This window comes from Populus euphratica, unplaced genomic scaffold, assembly GCF_000495115.2.
Source record: "Populus euphratica unplaced genomic scaffold, PopEup_1.0 scaffold274.1, whole genome shotgun sequence".
Classification (NCBI taxonomy): domain Eukaryota; kingdom Viridiplantae; phylum Streptophyta; class Magnoliopsida; order Malpighiales; family Salicaceae; genus Populus; species Populus euphratica.
In genome coordinates this window covers 550,887-563,208 of record NW_011499993.1, presented here as the reverse complement: position 1 = coordinate 563,208, position 12,322 = coordinate 550,887, and the positions used below count along the sequence as shown (strand labels likewise).

General features: G+C 32.0%; 1 protein-coding gene across 1 annotated transcript; it reads right to left on the bottom strand.

Moving 5' to 3' along the window:
• Positions 1–4,734: 4,734 nt before the first annotated feature.
• On the bottom strand, positions 4,735–6,708 carry LOC105140508 (7-deoxyloganetin glucosyltransferase-like). The gene is made up of 2 exons (XM_011047371.1): positions 5,950–6,708; positions 4,735–5,856 (listed from the first exon to the last, which is right to left on the bottom strand). Exons 1-2 carry the CDS (start codon positions 6,443–6,445, stop codon positions 4,928–4,930), a joined length of 1,425 nt encoding a protein of 474 aa, XP_011045673.1. The 5' UTR covers positions 6,446–6,708; the 3' UTR covers positions 4,735–4,927.
• Positions 6,709–12,322: the final 5,614 nt, after the last annotated feature.

The window sequence follows — 12,322 nt, the reverse complement described above, 5'->3', positions numbered from 1 at the left end:
TTAAACTCCGAACTTAGTAAGGTAATGAGGCAATGAATCAATTTAAAGTTATTACTAGTAATTAAGATATCATTTATATAAACAAGTAAGTAATAGATATCATGATTTCCATTCAGAATAAATAAAGAGGTATCAACATTTAAAGCCTGAAAACTAATTATCAAGAGGAAATCACTTAGTCATATGTACCAGGCCCGTGATTCTTATTTTAAGCCATAGAGAGATCTGTGGAGGTGACAGACGTTAGTAGGCAAAGTAGAGTTGATAAATCTTGGGGGTTACTATATGTAAACAACCTCACGAAGTGAGCCATTAAGGAAGGTATTGCGAATATCAAGTTGCCGAATCTGCCATCCTTTTAAGACTATAATTGTGAGAATTAATTGAATAGTAGTCAATTTAACAACATGACTAAGGTTTCTGAATAATCTATACCTTCTTGTTGAGTTAACCCTCATACAACTAAGCAAGTCTTGTACTGGCCAATGGCCTTATTAACTTGATGCTTGATTTTATATACTCATCAGTAGCAAACAATGTTCATAGATAGATTAAATGGCACCAATGACTAAGTGGTATTGGCATGTAAAGCTGTAATTTCATCTTTTATAGCAGTATGCCAACAAAAGTACTAGTCAGCTTCCTTAAAACTTAAAGGCTCAAGAGTCGAGGAGGATATTAGCCATGAAGTTGGAACTAGTATGGAGGAAGTAGAAGCATAGCTAATGCTAACAGTCTTCTATTGTCAAGAATATAACATTATGAGATGCTACCGAACAGGTGGCGGAGAAGAAGGTTGATCAGTGGAGGTCTACTATGGAAGAGAGTATATGGAGAGATCCACACAGAAGTCTAGACCAGGTAGGGACTGAACAAAGTGCCTAGATGGAGAAGATAATACTGATGACGAGGCTAGAGAGGCTACTACAAAGGGAAAATTTGAGAAAGATAAAGTTGGCACCACAAAACCTGAACCTGTAAAATCATCAAGAGACATAAATAAAGATGATGGTGAAGAGACCGACAAGTTAGTAGGAAGGGAAGTTGGGGTTGAGACTTGTTGAGATGGAAAAATGGTGAGGTGGGGTAGACTAGAGAAAGTGGTAGGGGGAGAGGAGGATAGAGATGAGAGGATAGACTTAATGAATAGGAAAACTTGATAATAAAATCAAACGTGATGGGAAATATAGATGTGGTTAGACGATAAATCAAGACAATGATAGCTTAAATGAGATGAACTATAGCCTAAGAACACACATGGAGTGGAGCGATAACCTAGCTTATTAACATTGTAAGGGCAAAGAAAAAGGAAAATAGAGATATTTAAAAGTACATAAAAAGATATAATTAGGTGTTTGATGAAACAAACATTCGAAGGGAGATTTGCTACTTAAAATCAAGGTTAACATACGATTAATAAGATAAACCAAGGTTTCAAATGTATAATTCTACAATTTTAGAGGTGTTTTACATTGGCCTAGAAGAGTAAGACCGGTTTCAATAATATAGCGATGAAGAAACTCAATAGTACCATTTTGTTCTTGAGAATATGGACATATAAGATGATGGTGAATACTGATGATTTTGAAAAAGAATTTATTTTATGATATTCACCACCCTAGTTAGTTTGAACAATTCTGATTTCACAAGGGAACTGACGTTTAACAAGTACTTGAAATTGTTGAAACACATTGAATATATCTGATTTGACAATAATAGGATAAAACCAAGTAAATGTTGTATGCGCATACATAAATATGACAAAATAACAAAAACCATTAGGCAATAGCATTGAGGTGTCAAAGAACCATTTCAAACCAAAAGCTTAAGCTTTTAGGTAAGGTCCTAAGATATGATTTATATTATTCTCTGACACAACCCCTCAAGTAAAAGCCCTTTGGGCATGAAACTTGCACATGCCTATATTATCTTGTGCTTGAGTTTTATTAAATAAATAGGGATAGTGAGATTCGAACTCGCGACCACTTGGTCATCAAAGCTCTGATATTATGTCAAAGAACTTTCTCAACCTAAAAGCTTAAGCTTTTAGATAAAGTTTCAAGATATAATTTATATTATTCTCTAATATGAGGCAGGACTCCAAACATCACTAAAGATAAGTTCAAGAGGAGTAGATGTTTTATAGCCCATAGGTCCTAATGACAAACAAGAGGATTTTTCTAATAGACAACTTGACATTGAAAATTAAGATGATTAAAGGTACATACAACCTTTTTATTGGAAGCTAAAAGATTTAGAATATGGAACTGGGGTGACCGAGGCAACGATGCCAAATATTGGCAGAAGTTGCCATGCTAGTTGACAAAAATGCTTGTGACAGAGATGTGGTAAAAGACTCGGAAATGACATAGAGACTGTCTTTACTCCGACTAGAAAGAAGGATTTCCTTAGTAATGAGGTTCTTGATATAGAAAAAGAAGAGTAAAACTAAAAAAAGACATAATTTTCATTATAAAATTGTTAAACATATAGTAATTTTTTTTTAATGTAAGGAACATATAATATATTGGACAAGGTGAAGACTTGTTTTGGTGTATGCAAGAGAATATGTGTGGTATTAGATATAACAAGTCCTTTACCATTATCAATATGCAATTGATCTTTTTCAAAATAAAGTTCTATATGTGTCATACCAGTAATGTCCGAAGTAATATGATGATTTGCACTTATGTCAGGAAACCAAGAAACAAAATCCTCGGCTGATGTAGTACTAAAGGAGAGATTGGTCGAGGCTTGATATCCGTGGTGAACAAGTTGATAACACTACTGTGCAGGATGGCCATAGATGTGGCATCGTGGCCATTGATTTATTGCCGCACCATGATATGAATGGTGCTACCACTATCCACTATGATTATGGGGTTACTAACAAGGACAAACACCACCAGCACCACGAAAGAAATAATTGCTAGGTTGAGGAAAGTTGTTGTGAGGGTGCCACCAGCCACTCCTTCATCCTTTGCCTTGATGAGCCATGAAACCATTACTATTGGACCTAGAAAAACCATGCTGGGCAACATATACTGAGGGAGGCTGCATAGGGGTGGGCAGTAAGGGTACAACAGGCAGACTAGAGGGGATTTAGCTATGATGTATGAACTCATGAGTAGATAAGTGACTATGAAGCTTAGAGCATGAAAGAGAGTCAACTTTGGTTGATAGACTCGTAACCAAACCATGAAATTCACTATAAAGTCCCTAAAACACATATAAGTTGAAATCAATGAGAGAAATAGGTATGCCAGCTATAGCCAATTCATCAAATAAACCTTTTGTATGTTGCAAGTAGAGAGTGACAATACCATTAACTTGTCGAAGATCTTGAGAAGAGCCATATAATTACATGATCCGAGAGTTAGATGGGAGACAAGTGCAAGTTCAAGGGTGCTCCAAACACTGGTAGAAGTTGGACAATCAATCATGAGATGAAGAACTTTATCCAAAAAAGACGACAATAGAGCACTAAAGATGAGCTGGTCTTGCTATTTCCAAGTCAAAAATGCTTGGCAGGGTCTATAATTGAAGGTAGCAAAGATGGCAGAAGCCATATTAGATAAAGCGTGTGGAAATGGGCATGAAATGGAGTCGTCAACAAACGAGAAAACTCAATGCAGCAAACTAGATAGGAGAAGGCACATCAATGCAGCAAACAAAATTTGACAGTAAAGAAATAACAAATTTGCAATAGAAAAAACAAAAAAATAAGGATGCAGCAGAATAGATTCTGCAACAGAAAATAGAGGAGCAAGGATGGCGGTAGGGAGAAGAATCTGCAACAGAAAATAGAAGAACCTATTTAAGATAGATCAGCTCTAATACCAAGTTAAAACAAAAATTTATAATAATTTGGTGAGTGCCTTAGTAAGGACAACTCCTCTACTATTTATATAAGTAGGGCATTGCACATATGTTATGGTATAACCTATTACACATGATAAAATTATACAAGAAGAAACATAATATTTTTTATTTTACAAGACATCCCATAATAATCTATTTATTGAAATTTATAAAGGTTCTCAAGTTTCTTCTCAATATTACATAACATTATTTTATTGGTTGAAAATTATTTATGAAATTGTGTGTGTGTATGATATGAGATATTAATCTTTCACTTCCTAAGAAACATATAAAGTTTCATTTATTTTCTGATAATTTATTTTACTTTTTAGATAAAAATAAAATTAAAATAATATATAGTGAAATTTGATTGGTGTATTGTTTTTTAATACATTCTTTCCCACCGGAAATGACAAATTACAATACGAATGCATGGCTTAGAAACCAAGCGAGGTGACAAAGTGGTGAATCCGTTTTTTGTTTTTTATTTTTTAAATTAATATAGGTGTTTAAATTAATTTGTATATAAATGGATTAATTTTATAAATTTTAAAATTAATAATAATGAAATAATAGTACGTTTCTAGTTTTTTTTTTTTCATTTCTTTTTTCATTACCAAGAAGAGATATGGCAGAGACGGCGATTACAATCCTTAATTTGTAATTTACATACAAGACAACACCACATGATTATTTATATACATGACAGCTTTCAGGAAAAATCTTGAGTGCCGCCGACAATGGCAAGAAGACAAAACCACAGCTTTATATACATGAACACCAATTATTTTTCATATTAGTAGTAGAAGTGATCTAAGATCTGATGCATTTTGAGACAGCGGGAACGAACAAGAAATTCAAGAGGGATTCATATTTTAAGAAATAAAATTTTTCAGCATGCAACCAATTTTGTTGCTAAAAGTCAAGATTGCGTGCGCCTTTGGAACATCATTTGAAAAATACTGAAAATTAGTACTTATTTATGGACGCAAGATAAATTTTTTCAGCTTAATGCAGTGCATTGCCAATACAGAAACGATAAGAAAGAAGATCTGCCACTAGGATTCTAACATGTCTGCTTGCATGCAAGGACTTTCACCAATGCTTCCAAGTTCTCAAAGGAGGAACCACCAGGCCTCGTGACTTCCTCCGCTTTGGTTTTCCATTCCATTGCCTTCCTCTTCATATCCTTTCCCTTCTCTCCCTTCATTAACTCCCTCACAAGTTTCTCCACTTCGTCTCTTTTCACGTTGTTATCAATCTGCATGCCAATACCCCATTTAGTGCAAGCAAACATACAGTTGGTCTGTTGATCAGCGAAAAACGGCCAACAAATAAGTGGCACACCAGCACAGATAGAATCCATTGTAGAATTCCACCCCGTGTGACTTAAAAATCCTCCAATGGAAGGATGCTTCAAGACTAGTTCTTGAGGACACCAGTTTGCTAGCATGCCTCGCTTCTTCGTTTCAGATACAAATTCAGATGGCAACATCGAAGATTCGCCTTCAACTAGGTCAGGCCTTATAATCCATAAAAAAGGTGTATTGCTGTTGGCTAGCCCCCAAGCAAATTCCATCATTTGCTGTGGTGTTATCACAGTGATGCTACCAAAATTTACATAAACCACTGAGTTTGGTTCTTTTGAATCAAGCCACTCAAGGCACTCAGGTTCTTCTTTCCAAAGATTTGAACCAATATTTTTCAGATTACCGTTTGGAAACTGATCAACAAGCAATTGAAGAGGACCGAGAGTGTAAATTGGAGGAAACATTGCGGAGAGAGCATCCAAAACATCTCTTTCGAAGGATTCAAATGTGTTAAAAATGACAGCAGAAGCTCTTGAAGTTCTTTCTACTAGTGTTATAATCAAATTGATTTCGTCCTCGTCTGCAGTTGTAACTAAACTTGGAAGATCCCTCAAACGGATATTTTCCTTTCCTTGTATCCATTCTATAGCTGTTTCTAAGAATTCATTTGTTATATAACTCACATCTGCAAACAAAAAACATGTAGTACAAGTTGAAGTAAATATAATGCATTTTACTAAGATTCACAGGACAATCTTTCGAGTTTCTTTAAAGATACCTTTAACAGGTATTAAGCCTCTTTCAAAAAGTGAACGACATTTTGAGTAGCCCAAAACACCACAGGCGCTAGGAGTCCAAAACAGTGCATCAGGAATTCCAAATTCTTCAGCTGCATCAAGAGTGAAATTCATTACAGCATCAGAGACAATACATGTTACCTGGGGTATAACACTGGAAGAGTTGAGTTTGGAAATAAGATCACGAAATGGGGCTAAGCAAGTCTTGGAGGTGGAGTAACAAAGAGTCAATATGTCTTGAGTGGAATCAGCATCTGATGGTGGAAGACCATCAGGGATAGTTTCGAATTGAAAGTCTGGCAAGCCATCAAGAGAGCTGACGCCTCTAGACCTGAGTAAGCGTCTGTGGTTATATTCAGTATTAACAAAGGTAATGTGAAAGCCATTGAAGTGGAGGATTTTTGCTAGTTTGAGCATTGGGTTTATGTGGCCTTGGGCTGGAAAAGGGACGCACACAGCATGAGGTTTACCAGCCATCTCTCTCTCTCTCTCTCTCTCTCTCTCTCTCTCTCTCTCAACAGATATGGTGAATGATAGGAATGAAGACGCTGCCACCGAACAAAATGAGTGGATCTCATGAGGTTGGCCGCATAGTTAAATAGGTATGTTCTTCTTTTTGATATTGTGGTTACCTAACATTAAGTTTTTCTGAAGGCACACGACAAAATGGAAAATGAGCTTTCAAAATTCTTCAGGAAGAGATTTAGTTTTGGTTTTGGCTGACACCTAAAATCTGTTTTTACTCTCTTTTTTTTTTTTAAATCAAACAATATGGAAGGCTCAATTAAATGAATGTAGGTATGCATTTCTATCATGTTTTCTTTCCAATCCATGCATGGGAGAGGCTCAAACCACACATTTTGGAGATAGAGACTTATGAGTACGGATAGGAAGAGAAATAGACAATTCCTTGTTTTTAAAATGAAATCTTTTCACCAGAAATCGATCCACTCAGCAGGTACATTAGTATTGGGTAAATGAGCCAAAACAAAAATAATGACCTAAACTGAATTGAATATTCATTAATGTCATTTGTTCTATTAGTTCCAACTTAATGTCTTGGTTTAAGAAACATGGTTGTTGGATTTTATATTATAACATTCAGGTGACATTTTGTTGTACAAATTTAATGGGATTAATTAATTCTCTGCTGTAACTTGGCTGGCCAAGCTATCCACGTCAAAAAAAAAAATATAAATTTTATTTTTAAAATGATGTTTATGGTAATAATTAATTTTTAAAATATTTTTTATTTGAATATAAATTAAAATAAAAAAAATTTAGTTTTAAAAATATTATTTTTAAAATCAGCACATAAAAACAATTTAAAAACATCAAAAGAATAATTAGAATGGAAAAAAAACATACATTTTTAAATTTTTTTAAAAAATACTCTTACAAATCAAAAACAAATAGGATATATCAAATCCATGCTAACAACTATACATATAAGGAGCCAATAAATAGTTGGATTGGATTGCTTTATATGCCTTGGCCATGTCTCTTGTAAACCAACAAAAAAATGAATATGCTGATAGAAATTATCAAAATTATGATTTGTGATTGTTTGTTGTATCTAAACCACTGCTTGTGTCATCATTCATTCCTACAAGTACATTTTTATGTTTTCCTTGCTGGTAAGAAATCCCATAATTTATGATGTGTATATAAAATTACCAACTCATTTTCTCTGCATGAGATAAGATCGGGGACTATCATTGGAGCACTGGACCCATTTAATTGAACACCGACAGGTGGAGCCAAGTTTCAGGATTGGGTTGGACCCACTCATGTAATAACAACAAGCATGAATACAGGCAGGCAGGCAAATAAGACAACAATGATATCACTTTTCCCCAGCTAATGTCAAATTACATTAATCAAGCATTGGGGTAAAAACCAAGCAAGGTGACAGAGTTGTCTGTCACTTTTCTTACCTAGGAGAGATATGGCAGAGATGCAGATAAAAAATTACAAAAAAAAAAAAAAAACATGGATTTTAGTGTACTATTTCCCCTATCACTATTTATTAAAATATTTTACCTTATTTTATTATTTATTATTTAATCTTTTTATTAAGTTGTTATATTTTTATGAAATAAATCCTGAATTTAGTAGGTTAATTGGTTGACTCGATTTTATTTTTTTATTTGATTTTTTTAATAAATATTTTTTATTTTTTATTTCATCATTTAATATTGAGTTTATTTTTTTATTAAGTTATTATACTCTCATAATACAAGTCATGAATTTGAAGAGTTAACTTAATTAATTCAAGTTTTTTTAATTAACTTTTCCCTCTAATTTTATCTTTTAATATTAAGTTGATTAAGAATTAGACGTCATGATTTATTTTATTTTATTTTCTATTAAGTTATCCTAATCTTATAACTTAAAAATTATGTTTAGTGAAATAACCTTGATTGATTCAGGTTTATTTAATTGAATTTCCTTTTGATTTTGTAATTTAACATTGGATCAATTGAGAATTATGATTTATAATTCGTTTTATTTTGATTTCTATAGGATTATCATAGTCTTATAACCAGAATTGCAGGTTAAACCAAGTTAAACTGGATTTTTTTTTCTATGAAGTTATCTTGGTCTCTTGATCTTGTTCATGGGTCCTTCAATATTAAAGTTTTTTTATTGAGTTGTTTCAATCTCATGATACCAGATTTGTTTTACACTCTGATACCATGTTTGTTTTCAAAATTCTATTTTCATTGTATTGATTGAATAGGAATGATATAATTTATAGGATACAAACCTTTATCAAAATAGAAAACTAAATATATAAGGAAATCTAGAAACTAATTACAGAAATCAATTTTCCTAATTCAAGGAACATATATATAATCTTATACCTATACAATCCTTAGTTAAATGAGATAACATCTGAACACATGTTACCTGGGGTATAACACTGGAAGAGTTGAGTTTGGCAATAAGATCACGAAATGAGGCTAAACAAGTCGTGGAGGTGGGCTAATAAATAGTCATGTTGTCTTGAGTAAAATCAACATCTGTTGGTGAAAGACCATCATAGATAGTTTTGAATTGAAAATTAAATAGTCATGTTGTCTTGAGTAAAATCAACATCTGTTGGTGAAAAACCATCATAAATAGTTTTGAATTGAAAATCTGACAAGCTATCAAGAGAGTTGGTGCCTCTAGACACAAGTAAACATTCGTGGTTATATTCAATATTAATAAAGGTGATGTGAAAGCCATTGAAAATGAGGATTTTTGCTAGTTCGAGCATTGGATTTATATGGCCTTGGTTTGTAAAAGGTGCACACATTGCACAAGGTTGTCAGCCATCTCTCTCTCTCTATAGGTATGGTGAATGATAGGAATGAAGACTTTATGATGTAACCATACCTGCGATATCATATGATTTTGAGCAATCAAATACTAATTTATTATAACAAGTTAAAGATATACTCTAGATAGATTACATGAATGGCTTAACAAATATATTTATAGACCGGTGAAACATGTTTAGGTCCAATATAAGGTCTAGTCATACTAGACCAGAAAAACAACTTAAAAGGACTATAACTTTTAATTTTATTATTGGATTGTATTCAGATTTTTACAAAAGTTTCTGAAGGTTGTTTTCTTTAAAATAGTCATTGTGTCGCTACTTGGATCATTGAATTTTTAGATATAAAAAATCTTATCGTCTTTCCCGGTTTTGACAATTTTTATGATTTTCCTTGTTATTTTTGGATTTTAAGCTATTTTTGGATTTCATGCTTCTTTCCTTTATATTTTTTTATTTTTATTTTTGTTTTCTAGTTGAGATAGAATTTCTAGCTAATTAAAGCTTTGTAAACCTTAAAAAAAAAACAGTTATTATTATTATTATTTAAAGAGAATAAACTTTTAAATTTGAAGCTCATATTTGTGTCCTCTTTTACTCATAAAAAATATGTATTCTTTGTTTACTTAATGTTTGTATCACACTGCCAGAAAACAAAATGAGTAGGTACATCTGTTGAGGTTAGGTAAGTAGTTAATATGTAATATTTTTTCTATTTTTTCGTTTTAAATCTTTAATGTAATATTTTAGAAAATTTATTAAATTTTTATGAATGCACAAGATCTCAAGATCTTTCAAGAAGATTAATGTTGGATGAGACACAAACTTATCAGAAGATATGTTTATCATAAAAAAATGTAATTGCTTTTGCATTGTCACGGAATACATGTGAAGGTCTAATTAAATGGATGTATTTCCTTGGTCGGGAAATTGACCATTATAGTATTGCTCGTATGTGTCTGTTTCATTGATTTTTTTTCCAATTCGTCCAATGGAGAGGCTCTTACCAAATATTTAATTAGGAGAAAGGGACGTAAAGGTACTGATACAGCTAGAAATCGTGGACAATTCCTTGTTTTTAACAGGGAATCTTTTCACCGTATATCGGTCCCCTCGGTAGATCCATTAGTGTTGTTGGATGAGGTATTGCTGGCGTCGTGCTCACGCTTCACTGGAGTATCAATTTTTTTTTGTTTTATAATAAAATAAATATATTATTTTACTATATTTTAAAAGTTTGGAGGAAGCATTATGGATTTATTATGGATATACATTTATTATACCATGAATCATACTGTAAATATAAAATATATGTACTATACATGATATTACAGTGCAATGAATACATTATCTTTACCATTTATTTATCAAAATGAATTGCTGAGGATATTTTTTATGTTAAAAATTATTAAATTTAGTTTAAAAGTTAGATCTAAAGCTATTAAATCTGCTTCGAAGCAAGACTCAAATGTTTTTAATTATATTTTTTTATTATTTAATTTTTTTATATAGCATAGAGAAAATAAATTAATAAAAAAAATTATATTGGATAAAAACCAAGTGATGATAATTTGTTTTTGTTAGCATGATTGAATTTCTTTTCTTCCTTCTAGTAGAATTTGGTCAGTGTTGGACCTCGTTACCCAACAAAACTTAATAGCATTGGTTGCTGCTCAATTCATCACACTTCCATTAAATGGCTTTATTTACAAATGTTATGGAATTTGTTTATACGGTAGAAGTTTAATTTGTTTTCAGGCCTATTCGCATAAGAATTAGGGTTGTGTCCTTCTGCTATTATTCTGAGGCCGGTTTTGCATGAACCTTATAGTGATCGATCATCTTTTACTCGCACAGGGCAATGGATTGCGCATTCCGCGCAAGAGATGCAAATTGGTAAAAACAAAAGAGGTGGTGTTTCATAGCATTTATACCATCATATGCTTGCAATTCTTCGTCATTTTTTTTAATTAAATAACCTACTTGTAATATTAAACAATCGGTATTTATATATTAACGGCTACAAATGTTTCCACAAAAAATGAAAAGACTATGTACATGGAATAAAAGAAAAATTGGGTTAATTTTTGCCACAACTTAATTAAAAAAAAAATACTGGTTTTTAATGATGGCTGTAATGGATTGTATATCTTTCTATCTCATTAACTGTAGCCATAAATTTATTGTACTCTAAAATATGTTATAAATAAAAAAATATTTGTACTACAGACAATACTATAACATTATAAAAGTGTTGTCTTTATTATTTTTTAATAAAAAATGCTACTGAGAAGTATTGTTTAGATCCAAATCACTTCAAACAGATACTAGATTTGTCTTGACAACTAGACCCATATATATGTTATTTTATTTTATTTTATCTTTTTAGATTTTTTTTTCTTTTCTATGTAATTTTTTTCCATACGGTATATAAAAAATAAATTAATAAGATTTTTTATATTATATAAAAGTTAGGTGATGATAATTTTTTTTATTTGAGGTTGGGTTGGTTGATCTTCTTTTCTCCTAATAGATTTGGGTCCAGCTGCCCAGCAAGACCAATAGTATTAAGCCGTGCGGCAATATGATCTAATAATGTTGGGTCCTGCTGGCAATAAAGTTGAGTTGCCTCTAGACCCAAAGCATTTAATATATTTTTTATATTTTTTTAATTTTTTATTTTTTAAAAAAATTCTTATTAACCAGGTATAAAGCAGGGACCAACATTCAAGTAATCATTAACATGTTTTAAAAAATATAAAGATAATATATTATATTGTGTGTTAAGAAGATTCTAAATGTGTTTAATGAAACAATGCTATTTCTAATATAAAAAGTTTTGGGAAATTATAATCTGGACACCAATGTATTAAAAAAAAATGTGTAATAACAAGACAATACTTGTACATATAATTATCAAACCTGATTTGAGGGTTGGCCCAGTTAAGAGGTCGAGTCCATGATTTCACAGGTCAACCCGGATCAACCCAAAAAACTTTAAAAATATATTTAAATTTTTAATATTT